At 37.0% G+C, this 14,661-nt stretch overlaps 1 protein-coding gene across 3 annotated transcripts in view; it reads left to right on the forward strand.

Annotated features, from left to right (window-relative positions):
• CSMD1 (CUB and Sushi multiple domains 1) overlaps positions 1-14,661 on the forward strand; it is a 1,135,715-nt gene that overhangs the window by 961,076 nt on the left and 159,978 nt on the right. For all 3 annotated transcript variants that reach the window (XM_072142316.1, XM_072142317.1, XM_072142318.1), the window contains 4 exons: positions 8,649-8,837; positions 9,525-9,671; positions 10,601-10,789; positions 13,420-13,605. In XM_072142316.1, the coding sequence (XP_071998417.1) occupies positions 8,649-8,837; positions 9,525-9,671; positions 10,601-10,789; positions 13,420-13,605 (711 nt within the window). The remainder of the gene's footprint in view (positions 1-8,648; positions 8,838-9,524; positions 9,672-10,600; positions 10,790-13,419; positions 13,606-14,661) is intronic.

The raw sequence follows: 14,661 nt of genomic DNA on the forward strand, positions 1-14,661 counted from the left end.
AGTTATTCTTAAAATACTTGTATGAAAGTGTGAAAGTGAGAGTCCTTGTATACAGTAGTTGCCAGTTTAAATATATTCTTTACCTTTCTTGACTATTATTACCATCAGAGACAAGGGGAAGCACTACTTTTATTTTAACTTTCAAATTTGTTTTGAAACCAAATGAATAAATAATAAGTGCATATAAATACATGACAGTACAGGACAATCTTGGCTCTGGATCGCAATGTAGAAATACGAGAGCACAGTTCTTTACCTAAGATCTTAAATGAAAGGCATCACTGCTATAAGAATTAATAAGTTCTTTTTCTAAGAAAAATCTTGAAAATTGGACTTTATGAGGCCTTACCTGGAATTAGAAAAGACAGGCAGTTGAAGACAGGCTAAACATAAGATCTTGTCCAATTGAACAATATATATTGATTATAAATTCTCTGTACACATTTCCACTTGGCCAATCATACATAAAACATTTGCTAGACACCAATGGTGACTTATTATCTCACCCTTTAAAATTAAAATTTTAAATGAAATTCTATAGCTGATGTCACATGGAAGGAAGAGTTAGGAGACCCACATACATTCAATTGTTGGTCTGTAGGACCTCAGGTCTGTGGGGTAATTCAAAGAACCCAAATCTTTGTATATACCAGCCCCAAATGGGGTTTTACCATGAAGATTTATATCCTATCCAAAACATTAACAGACATGTAAGCTGCAAGTTCCCCTTAGCTAGCCTGTAATATCGACTTCCAGTATTGGCTTGACCATTGACCATTGACTATGACCATTCTGCTACAGCTCATAGGATGAAACAATTGTAGAAATCAGCAGCATGGAACATGTCACTTGTGATTCCCTATTGTGCCACTGTGGCAAAACTCCTTTATGATTGTAAAGATCTATAACTTATCCAGTACTGCTGATTTACAATTCATTTAAAGGTAACTTGGGATATGGATGAGGGGAAGTTAACTCACAATACCAAGATTTTATTGCTACATATCCAGGGGGCGCACCACCCATGAGGCGAGACTTTCGTCTCAGGCGGCGCCCTCTGGTGGTCAATGAGGGCGGCATCATGCAGGCCACTGATGTCGGTAAAGAGCAGCCAGTCTGAGCCAGGACATGTCGTGTTAAAATAATCATGACCATGGCATGTCCTGGCTAGGCATTAGTCAGTAGGAGGAGGGGGCGGCAGGCTCAATAGAGACCAACATTAGTGTGGAGCCACTGTCAACTGTGCTGCACAGGCAGCTCTGCAGTTGGAGTAAAATCTGCTGCACTGCTCAGTACAGTCAGGATCTTCCGCTTCCTTCACTCATTAATGAGGCCCCGCCCACAATTCCTGTGCTTCTGTGTACCATGGAAGTGCTGTCAGTGGCTCCTAGGGGTCCTTTAACACCTCATGTGCAGAGGAAGCAGCTCCTCTCACAGAGGAAGCTTTTGCTGCATGACACTATCTGCTGGAGGAGACGGAACAGAAGTGAGAGGAGGAGGGAGCCAGGGGACAGGAAAGAGAGAAGAGCAGGAAGTGCTCTGAGTGTCTGCACTGTTCTGTGCTCCCTCTTACTGCTGCAGCCTGCACTGTTATCCTGGTGTGAGAGAGACAATGTCCCTTACTGACTGTCTGACCACCTCTAACAATCTGCATTAGAGGTAAGTCTACAATAGAGTTTGTATGTAGAGGTTGTGTCTGTAATAAGTATAGCTTCTGTCTGTAATGTATATGTAGAGTTTGTGTACGTAACATGTATGTAGAGCTTGTGTCTTAAATATATACATAGAGCTTGTGTCAATAAAATGTATGTTTAGCTTGTGTCTGCAATGTATATATATATATATATATATATATATATATATATATATATATATATATATATATATATATCATGTGTCTGGAATGTGTGTGTAGAGCATGTGTATGCATATGTGCGGAACAGACCTAGTGTTATGTCCGAAATGGTGGAGTTTGCACACAAATCTACTACTGGCATTTAAAAGACCAGTCTTAAAGGGGTTTTTCCCACAAAGAAAAGTTAGCCCATATCCACAGGATAGGGCCTAACTTGCTCATTAGTGCTGAGACCCCCACAGATCATGAAAACAAGGGGTCCAATGGGGTCCCAGGGACCTCCATCGGATCTTTCATTGCTCCGTCAGACTAATGGAGCAGACGGCTGTGCATGACCGTTCTGCTCCATTAATCTCTATGGAGCTGATTGAGATCGGTGAACGCAGTGCTCAGCAATCTCCGTCAGCTTCATAGAGATTAATGGAGCAGAATCGTCATGCGCATTCGGCTGCTCCATTAGTCTGACATTAGTCCGTTGGACCCCTCGTTTTCGTGATCTGTGGGGTCTCAGCACTAAAACCTCACTGATCAGCAAATTAGGCCCTTTTCTTCGTGGGAAAACCCCTTTCATAGATTTGCCACACAATAGGGGATAACTTGTTGATCAGTGGGGGTCATGGACCACGAGAACGTTGATCGTAGTACAACAAATGAATGGAACACCAGAAAGGACATGCGCTCTGGCGCTCTGTTCATTGTCTATGGCACTGATGGAGATGGCGCTCGGATGTCTCCAACAGTGCCATTGAGATGAGCAAAGCAGCAGGGAGCAAACGTGAACAGCTGCTCTTTCAATTTGCAATACAAGGACCCTCCTTCTTGTGGTCCGTGGGGGTTCCAATTGATTGTTTGCAATAATCATAGTAACTAGCTATTTGGCTGGATGCGGGAGGGGGTGTTTTTCTATAGTTTGCCTCAGGCAGCAGAGAGGCTAGGTTCACCCCTGTCCATATCCAGTAAAGAAATAAGTAATTTTTCTAAGAGGAGAATAATCCTCAAGAATGTAAAGAAACTCTGTTTGCTTCCAGTCCACCATTTGATTACTGCCAGTCTAGTATTTTCTATCCAACTATACTAATATGATTTATAGGAGAGCAACTAGCATGGGAAATATGGAGATACATGCAGATACATGTGCCACATGCAGACTCTAGAAATAAAGAGGATTTTTCCTGCACGACAGCACAATAGATAAGTGCATCTACCATGAAATCAATTTGTTGAAATTATATGTAGGATGGTTGCTCAGTATTATCACTGTACAATGTTAACTTTACATCAGATGATTTCCTGAAACAGAATCTCCACCCACTCAAGAGAACAATATTATTTTATTTAGGTGTTGGTAGAGATTTCAGAAGTCCAGCTGACATGACCAACAAGTAATAGTATATCTTAATGATGTTCTTTGGAATGGTCGGAACACCCTTTAAGTAATTTCTCTTCCTGTTACTTTAAGTTTCTTTCCATCTTTTTGCAGTTAGGCTTTAACTAAAAAAATATTGTTTTGAAAAACATTGCATCTAAGAAGCCCAAAATAAAAAGACTGACTTATTATGGTACAGTCCACCAAACATGTTTGCTTCCAAAATAAAGAAATATAGAGAATGTCCATTTGATAAGAAGAGAAATGCAGATATTGGAATACAGCTAAAAACTGCTCTGATTATTTCTGTGATAAGTCTTGCTCTAATATGCCATTTGCATTTGGACTCTTCCTACAATTCTGCCCCAATAGTGTTTACGCTCATTTGTAATACAAACAAAGCTATTTCTACCATTTGACATTTGCCAAAACAATCTAATGTGTGGTTCTCACAACCTGTTTGATAGATAAACATTCTCCTGAAAAATAGAAGACCCTTGATGTATTTGTGTAATAAATGATAATGATCTGGCATACATGAAGTGTTTAATGCTGAATATGTAGTCTGTAAATAATTCAGTACTGTCTTCATCCGAAATGTCTTCTATTTTATTTTTAGCAACTTCCTGATAGTAACAATTATGTTTTTTTTCTCATTGATCATTCAGTTAAGGGAAGTGGTAAAGTTTATTGTCTGCAGCTTGGTGAAAGGGTCTATAATTATACTGCCCGTCAGAAAGCATCCATTGTGAAATTTGGAAACATTCCTAGATTCTGTTATTCTGAATAACATGTCTCTTTTTACTACCTTTTACTTTGAAATATAATTTGGTCATAAAGAGAGATGGCAGCTTGAAAAGCATAAATAGTTGTATCACAAATCTATGCTTTATTTGTCCAAAACAATTACCCTTTCTAGGGTTCACTATATAAGACATATAATTTACATAATAAGCAGTTGCATTCTATGTTATCTCTAGTGTCTATCAATAGTCTTGTCATAAGTCAAAGGTGTTATTATTCATTTATGATTTATACTTACTTATTTATTATTATGACAATGGATAAGTGAATTATGGGGTCAAGCAGTAAGAGCTCTAATTACAGTGACTTAAGGCTACCTTGCACATGTAGATCATTATAGAAATTAATGCTCCTCTGTGGGGAAATATTTTTTCAGGATGATAAAAGGTAAACATTTCCTCTTTATATACCATTTAACCCCTTAACGCTGAAGCCACTTTTCACCTTCCTGACACGGCCCATTTTTTCAAATCTGCCCTGTGTCACTATAAATGGTTATAACTTTGAAACGCTTTAACATAGCCAAGTGATTTTAAAACTGTTTTCTCATGACACATTGTACTTTGTGTTAGTTGAAAAATTTTGGTGGTATGTTTTGCATTTATTTATGAGAAAATCAGATATTTGGTGAAATTTTGGAAAAATTCTCGATTTTCGAACTTCAAAATGTTCTACTTTTTCCACACATAGTCATAACAGCAAAAATCTTAATAACTAACATTAACCGAATGTCTACTTTATGTGGGCATGGTTTTTTATGCATACTCTTATTTTTGTAAGATGTTATGGGCCTTTGAACGTTAGGTGCGATTTTTCACATTTTCATAAAAAACGCAAAATCCTGCTATTGAGGGACCTGCTCAGGTTTCAAATCACTTTGAGAGGCCTAAATAAAAGTAAAACCCCATGAATTACCCCATTATAGAAACTACACCCCTCAACGTACATAAAACAACTTTTATGAAGTTTGTTAACTCTTTAATTGTTTTACAGGGGTTAAAACAAAATCGGATACAATTTTGAAAGTACATTTTTTTTTGGCTAAATTAATGTGTTTTTCAAAAAATTTACAAATTCTCAGTGGATAAAATACCAAAATGCTCCACAAAATTTGATACCCAATCCCTCTCGCGTATAATAATATCCCATATGTGGTGGTAACCTGCTGTATGGGCACACGCCAGGGCATCAAAGGGAAGCTGCGCCATTCAGAGCAGATTATGCATTGTCACTTTTTATTGGCTATACAATCTTTATTTTTTTGGCAATTTGGACAGATAAGGGCTTATTTTTTGCGACATGTGATGCACTTTACAAAGACTTCATTATAGTGGGTCATTAGCTTATTGATGAGATTTTATTAACTCTTGAATGTATGGGTGAAAAGAAAATTGTCAATTTTGGCTTCCTTTCTTTTTGTATTTTTTGGGGGTCGTACACCGTACACTAAAAATACTATATTATCTTTATTCTATAGGTCACTACGATTATGGTGATACCTCGTTTATATAGTTTTTCATTTATTTTTACAATTTTACTGGAAAAAAACTAATATAGAGGAAATCTCATTTGTTTTTGCATCACCATCTTTTCGGAGACGCAATGTTAATATTTTTTTGTTTACAGATCTAGTTTAGGGCTTATTTTTTACGTGTTGAGTTGTCCTTTCAATTGATATCATTTTGGCGCACTTATCTTTTTTTGATCACTTTTTAGAACATTTTTATGAAGAGATTTTTGAAATATGTACATTTTTGGCAAGTTTTTCGGGTTTTATTTTTACGGCGTTCACCGAGCGGGCCCAATAATGTTTCTGAGTTATTGTACAGATTGTATCGGACGTGACAATACCAAATATGTGGGGCTTTTTGGCGATTTTGTGTTTTTTTCACTTTATTGCATGAGTATAGGGAATGTTTGTGTTTAGGGGACTTTATTTAATTAATTCTTTTTATTAAAAAATGTTTTTATTAAATGTTTTTAACAGTTTTTTATCACTTTTACAGGCAAGCTATTCTTCACCTTACACAGTGTAATACAGATGTATTACAATGTGTAATGTAACACACTGAGCATGCTCACGGAGGAGGATCGCGCAGCCCCGGGCACTGGCAGTCCCGGGCTGCGATCGGAACTACAGACCCCCCCGGTCCGCGAGGGGGGGGTCAGATTCTTGTGAAATGCCCCTAACACGCCGCGGTCGCACCTGCGATCAGAGGGGGTTTAACACCCGCGATCAGAGAAATCTCCGATCGCGGGTGTTAGAGGCGGGTGTCAGCTATAATATATAGCCGACACACGCAGCTTCTGGCCCCGGCTCCGTTGAGGACCCGGGGCCAGAAGCTTGACATAATAATACTGCATTTTGCGGGAACGCACCTCCCGCCATGCAGTACTATTACATTAAATGTCGGGAAGGGATTAAGGCATCCCCTTAACATCAAACATGACTTTCAGGAAGCTTAGCGACCAAGCGCCCAAACTGCAACCCAAACCCCCCTTATTTATTGCGAGGTGCCAACCAAAAATGAGTAAGTTATTGCTCCCTGTTCTTCAACAACTTTCAATCAGATTGGCCTCCTGATGACAGCAACACAGTAGAAAGATGGAAAATTTCCATCACTTTAGCTTCTTTCCAGTGTCCCTCTGTACACAGAGAATCGTGGGGGCAGCAGGAGGTGCTGTAAAGATAATTTGGCCCTGTCTACTCATTCTCCCTCTTCCTACAGTTCTAAGCAGAGAAGGAAGTGTCAAAATTTGTCTGAAAGGAGCATCTTTTAAGTGGCTTGCAACTGCAGGAATATTCTTTGAGTTCTATCTGGTGTGATGGGTGATGGCCCGGGTGCCCACAGGAAAGGCTCTGAGTGCCGCCTCTGGCACCCGTGCCATAGGTTCGCCACCACTGGTATAAGGGATTGGCTTGGCTGAGTAGACTGCTCTGGAAAAACACTTCTCTGGACCAAGTCACAGTATGAAAGATTTAAAGGTCCTTAAATTGAAAGGTGTTACATATGGTGTGTGGTCTGTAGTGTATTTAAAACAAAAGTCTCTAAAAGTCAGTTCCCCAGCTAATTTCCTCGCCTGGTCAGGGTCATCTGTAGATTTGCGCAAAAAAGCGGCAACTTTCACATCTGGATTAAGGGGATAGCTCGGGGAACACTGCAGGAAACTAGACAATGGCGAAAGAGACAGCTTTAGGTGCAAAAAAAGTCAGAATAGTTTTGCCATCTTCTGACCCTAATAACATTTTTATACTTTGGTGCTTGGAACTATGTTTTTGAGGAATATGCAACCTTTTGATCACTTTATATTACATTTTTTATGTTATGTAATATGGTGTAAAAGTTGCATATTTTTTAGTCCCTCTAAGGTACTTTAACCCTAGATGGTCTGATCGTTTCTACCATATACTGCAATAGTACTGTATTGCAGTATATGGTGTTTTTACATAGTATTCATAACAATGAGCCACTTCAGAAATCATGCAGCCTTGAGTCTGAAGAAGACCCAAGGCCGTCATGGCAACTGATCTCCGCTCCTGATGACATCAGGGGGAGTGGTGATCTCAACAAAGATGGCGGCACCCCTTCCGTGCCGCCATCTTTTAAATGTCACTGGCATCTTTGGCAACAGCAATCAAGGATTTAGCATTCTCAAACAGGGCTAGCACTGACCACAGGTGCTAGATATGGGTGTTTGCTGCAATATGCCCATGAGCGCTCTTCATACACCCTTTATAGCTTGCTGACGGATATATCTGTCAGTGAATGTGAAGGAGTTAAGGTCAATGTGAGTAATTTTGTGTCCTGTGCAAGTGCACTCTCACACTTATCTCAGCTGACACTGACATCCTCTCTTTCTCCCACCAACTATGGCACCAGGGTCTGGATTATCCCCATCATCTCAACAGTCTTATGTTAAAACATATACAATAAATGGAAGATTATTTGAGTACAACAGATAAACAACTAGCAAAAAAATACAATGTGAACTAACGAAGAAGAATTTAAAAATGCCTGGTGTCTTAATGAATGTTATTGCTAGTGGCTCTCCTAATGTACAACCCTGATCCAAATGGTGGCATTAGGTCTTTGTTGTGTCGGATATGCTGACTTGTAATATTCACTTTATCGCAGCCAAAATCCCACTGGATGCTGGTGGGTGGAGACCTAACTTTTCCCTCTCCCCCTACATACATCTTATGTGTATTATCAACATTTATCAATGCAAAGGTTATTGAAAAGTTATTTAACACTATTTGCAAAGATGTTGCACTAAATACCTGTGGATAAAAACTGGTCCATGGTCATGTGATGTCACACTGGTGAAGCCTCGTATCACAGAGAGTAATTAGAGCTGTGTGTAATAATGAGCCATACACCTGTGTCACATCACATGACCATGGACCAGTTTTCACTGACTGGAAGTAAACAATGAAGCTTACTTTAGAAGAGATATAGCAGAGATATAGAAAACCTGAAAAATTGATATGGAAATTGTATTGCAAAGTTGTATAAATATCAATGATTGGCTAAAAGTGAAAAACTTTTTCCTTTACCACATTAAATGTATTGATTTATCAATTGCAATAGTTGTTAATTAGTTTATTTCAATCTGTTATAGCTCAATGTCCTGCAAATGAGATGCGTCTGGAATCATCAGGGGTGATCCTTAGTCCTGGCTATCCAGACAACTATCCTAATTCTCAGACATGTTCATGGAGTATTAAAGTTGAAACAGGCTACAATATTTCAATATTTGTTGACACATTTCAAAGTGAAAAACAGTTTGATGAACTCGAGATATTTGATGGTAAGGAAAAAATGGTACATATGTTACAAATATGTAGAGCACTTTCCCATCCCCTTTTCCCAGGTTCAGATACAGATGGTATATGTCATTCTGCAATTCTGCAAACTGTTAGCCAAGTCTTTCCTGCCTCTCACTCTACATTCTGCCTTCAGCAGACAGGCTGGCAGGGGAGGGGGACCATTTCAAACGGCTATATCTCCTGAACCCTGGCACCTAGAAACACATTTCTGATGTCATATAAATCTAATATCATTTAATATGATATATGTATTGTGTATGGATGTTTCACAGAACCAGAGATATCTACTCTTAAAATTACAATCAGTCTTGGAAATTTTGGAAATAGAAAACTGAATATAAATCACATTTTTTACTACAACTTTAAGAGTGTATATCTCTGGTTCTATGAAGCATCCATACACAATCCATCTATCATAATAGATATCATAATAAAGGGGAGATTCTGCTGTTTAATATGAAATCAAAATTGTGTTAATAATATTTTTCTTTATGGTGTTGTCCTTCAGAGTATTATGACTTATGTAATTGCAGGCTCAGAATTTCGTAACAAAAATGACAATATGACAATAAATCTAAAATCTTGTAAATCTGTGGTAATTTAGTAGCAAATATAAAGTTGCAAGGAAACATTCCATGTATTCACATTTTATCACTTTGTTTTAAAAGGACCATCTGGACAAAGCTCTCTTATCGTGGCTTTAAGTGGCAATATAACAGGGAAACACAATTTTACTAGCAAAAGCAATAATATTTTTCTTCGCTGGTCAACAGATCATGCTACAAGTAAAAAAGGCTTCAAACTTCGATACTCAGGTTTGTAAATACACAGTTAAATTCTATAATTTGAATTGTGATTATTTGACTTGCTCATATATTTTCTATGTTGATTTTATTTTTGTATAATTTAGCATATGACTGTACAGTGAGCCAAATTGGTTTGATATTGATGAGCAAATCCATTTGTTTTAGAAAGTAAAATATATTTCACAAACGCCATTTCTGTGCATTAAAATATTAAAAAGTATTTTTTAATAATGTTTTTTACTTTTTGATTGTGTTTTCTTACCAAAAGTTTGGAGGAAAAATATACAATACATGGGCTGTATAGCAGCCCCTCACTGCAACAATAGATTACTTTGATAAATAGTAAATTACACAGCTTGATTATGCATTAATTTAAAGGAAATTTACTACATGCAGTATTGTACACCAAGTACATTAACATGATGGTGTATATCCTCTGAAACAGGATTTACTACATGCAGTATTGTACACCAAGTACACTAACAGGATGGTGTATATCCTCTGAAACAGGATTTACTACATGCAGTATTGTACACCAAGTACACTAACATGATGGTGTATATCCTCCGAAACAGGATTTGTTCTTTCTTTATCTTTCAATGGTACCGATTTGGAGAATTGTTTTTTAAAGTTATGCAAATGAGCCTAAGAGGCTTCTATCTACATCACAGGAGCCCCTGTCTGTAGATGAATGAGATGGAAAGTAATGCCAGAGGCACGTATAATTAGCAGACAATGGAACCGGAAAAGACTTCTGTAATGTAGACAGGAGCCTCTAAGGTTTTGCATAATTTTAAAGGATGATTTTTCCAAAACATGGCTATTAGAAAATTAAGGAATAATGGATTCTATCTCAGGGGAAACACACCAGCTTGTAAGTGTGCAGATTATAAAAAAAATATGCAGATTCTATAAAATATGATGTTGTTATTTTTTAGCGGCTTACTGCAGTTTGAACATGGTGATATACCATGGTGGCATCTTGAACAAAACTGGTATGGAGCTTGGATCAAAAGTTTATTATTTTTGTAAGCCAGGATATCAAATGATTGGGAAAAGAAATTCAACCTGCATTAGAAATCCAAATGGGATGTATGAATGGGATTCTCCAGCACCAATATGTAAAGGTAAGTTCCATGTATAGAACTTTTCTGTTGGTTTTATGGTATTCAAATTGCTATTATATATTAACAGACAACAGGCAAATATATAATAGTATGGTATATTAGAACATTCTGGGTATTATTTAGCATTCGATCGGCTTCCTGTGACTATTGATTAGCCGTTGGCCATCTAATAAATCTGTCTTCAGTGTTCTTCTGTGCCCATTTCTATTTGTACTAACCACATATTACAATGCTGTTGTACCTCATTTCCCATACTGTATAAGTAATGCTTGATAATATGACAAGTAATGACCATCAATCCACAACACAAAAATCAAGTGTATAACAAAATTAATACACACAAAATAATGGAAGAGTGGCTCCCTCTGCACATTGTTGACTTCCTCAGGGGCACGTTATTCAATCTATCCTTCTAGTGGGCATGGGAAAGGCTTAATTGGTAAAGATTATCTGTTATCCAGGTGACAGTATTCTCAGCCTGTCGATTTCTCCCTATGTTCTTAGATTGAAGTACTTGAAGACTGACACTAATTAAATGGGTCTCTGAAAGAAATTTTAAGATATGACTTTCACATCACATTTTAGCTAATTAACTAGTCTTCTGTGAAAGTAACAAAAGTTTAGGCATACTTCCAAAATTATGATAAAGGGAAGCTTATAAAAAATTAAGACAAATTCTGAACAGAAAGGGAATTCACCTATCTTCAAGTACTAAATATTTCTAAGTCTATATTGTTACTGTAATTGTTATAAAAAGCCTCCGCCTCAGCCATCAGTTTCTAAGAATGACTTGGTATGGAGGTGACATGAGGGGTAAATGGAATTCGCAATTCTTAGCGGAGCTTCAGTAATTAGGACTATTTCAGAAAACTGGCACACTGGCTTTACAAATCCCCTCAGCATGTTAGCTCAGTCTGATTCAGGCTGGTAAATCCAGACAAAATATGGGCCTAGTTCCATGCTTTAAATAAAGCTATGTAAATAGGTCCATAGTTTTATGAAATAAAAATTTCCTTTTCACAGACAGTTTAATGTTGAAAAAGGTTACTTATGGTAAATTTTGCATTGTATGCATTTATACAGACAAAGTTAAATCAATAGAAATTTAAAACACTTAAAAATTAGGTTGGTTAGGACGGACTTAGGACTCCTCTACAGACTCCTCTACGGACTCCTGTCTATAAGCTAATGTATAGAGTCCATAGATATAATGTGATATTTAACACACAGATAGATTACAGTTAGCAACTGAAATAAGTAAGTGTGTGTCTAAGTAAGTTCAAATGGTGATCAACAACTCTAAAGGGGGTCATCTATCTTAGTTTTTTTTTTATCTCATATGTGCAACAATATCAAACAAGCCCAAGCCCCAAAAAGACAGGTTTTTATACCCTAAATGTAAAAGCAGGAGATATTCAAATCAAGTAATCATACATAGAAAGGCATGGCACTCACCCGGTCTGTGATAAAACATCAATCTCTATTCATGAAAAAGTGCATTTAAAAAGGAAATCGTCTGCTTCAGGTCATGTGTCATTCTTCCTTGATAAAGCATCATGTGATGTGAAACAGTCATTGATCCATGACAAAGGATTCTCACCTGACTGCTGCTCCAGTTACTGGATTTCATACACACTCTTTAAATAAATTGAGGCTGAAGCATTATTGTAAACTAGATAAGTGGTATTCTATTACTGCAGATGTACTGTTCAAATCATGGGGAAACTGAAGCCAGGAACTCTATAAATGTGCCAGATTAATAAGTATTCAGGGTCTGTGATAAACTTGGTGCATTTTTAAACACTTTTGATGGCTTATTGCACACTTTGGCAAAAATGTTGTGTGTATTCCAAGCAGAGCCAATGTCCTAGGGTTAGGGAGTAAGAATTCTCCATATGGAGACTTTGCCAATAAAGTTGGCCTTGCAGGCATGTGGAGACTTATAGCCATTGATGCTCATCCTGAAAGTCATGTGTCATGCTACAAAGTAGCATCCTGGAAAGGTTATTTGCTAATCAATTAATACAATGTAAATGACATACATTAGATGCTCTTTTACTATGCTATATGTTAAATATATATACAAATTATAGTGTATGGTGTAAACTGCAATAGAACAATTAGTTTCACTGAACGAATTGTTTCTTATACTGGAATTGAATCCTTTGAAGTTTTCTAGATACATAAATATGCAATAACACAGTACTTGGTATGTATATTATAGTTAAATTCATGGATTTCCGTCTCTTTTCAGACTCATTAGAAATTCATCTATGTGGAGGAGCAACAAATAATCTATAAATAACACTGATTTCTAAACTTATTTCACAAGCTAGGATAAAAAATATAATAGGAATAGAGCATTAGCATAACCTGCCACTTAACATTTCTAATATAGAAAGAAAATCATAAATAGTCAACATATTAAAATATTACTGCCTTTAACAGCGAACCAGCAAAAATGACCTTTAAATTTAATTACTTATAAACTGAAACCTCTCTGTGCTGGTGATTTTATCAGCAAATATATTGCAGTCTCAAAGCGTTAAACATCTAATAATATTTAAATTTATGTATATTTTTCAAAAAACATAATGCATAAAACGCTCAGCTTTTATTTATGTTTTCAGCTATATCCTGTGGAATTGCTCAGCCACCTGGAAATGGCTCAGTGTCTGGAAATGAGTTTACTTTAGGAAGCAAAGTGATATATGAATGTAATGAAGGCTACAGATTACAATCTAGTCAACAATCAACAGCAGTATGTCAAGAAGATGGATCATGGAGTAATGCAGGCAAACCACCTGTTTGTCAGCGTAAGTATAATGGAATGATTTTATTTTTTTCAACATCCAAATAGCTTATCGAATGTCATACATTTACAACTGACATAATGGTTACAAAAATGTAGTCAAACTGAAATGGAAGAGAGCACCTTTTTAGTTGGTAGAAGTACTACTCATTTTAAGCAGTTTTTAATATGTACTTTTAAGCAGTTAAAAAATAATCTTAAAGTTTGTAAAAATAAATATGACATTATTTTTGGTTACTGTCATAGAAGAAAAGTATTGCTGGAAAGATAACAAAGTACCCTACACAATTCTGCTACTTGTGGGGTGCTGGTAAACACCCATTAACCCCTTACCACAGCCTGTACATCTTGATGCAGCAGCAGATGTATGAAGAGGATTAATAGGCTGAGCCCTCTGTATACACACAGGGTATAACACCCACGATTGGTAACAAGCATTTAAATGCTGCTGGTGGGCCAGATCATTGAGTACCACCTTGATGTCATGAGGAAGTCTATGCAAGAGTCCCAGTTCTGTCACTTAATTTGAACTTACACTAGTACATCTAGGGTACTGGGCTGCCTGGGACTGCAAGAGGCCTTGAGTCCTGTCAGGCAAACTCTGTGCTGGGGTGATGGTGCAGGTGCCCAGAGAGAGGGCCATAGGTTCTCCACCACCGCTTTATGGGATCTAAAAATACATTTAAAAAATTAACAATTCAAATAAAGCCTAAAAGCTCAAATTGCCCACTTTCTTAGAACTGATATAACAATAAACAAATAAAATCATATTCATATTAGGTATTGTTACATCCCAAAATGCCCAATCCATCTGAAAATAGAACTGTTATTTCCGGTGGTGAACCCTGTAATGGAATATAATTCCCATATGTGCAAATTGGTAATTTTTTGCCATTTGTAACGCATAGAACATTTAATAAAAAGTATTCAAAAGGCCATAAAATGCCCAAAAATTGTAGCAATGAAAACATCAACTCATCCAACAAAAAAAATTAGACCAATAACAGCTCCATACTGTTCCAACAAATGTTATTGGCCTTGGAATATGGTAAGATGAAGA

The sequence above is a fragment of the Engystomops pustulosus genome, chromosome 3 (genome assembly GCF_040894005.1).
Source record: "Engystomops pustulosus chromosome 3, aEngPut4.maternal, whole genome shotgun sequence".
In the NCBI taxonomy this organism is placed as follows: Eukaryota; Metazoa; Chordata; class Amphibia; order Anura; family Leptodactylidae; genus Engystomops; species Engystomops pustulosus.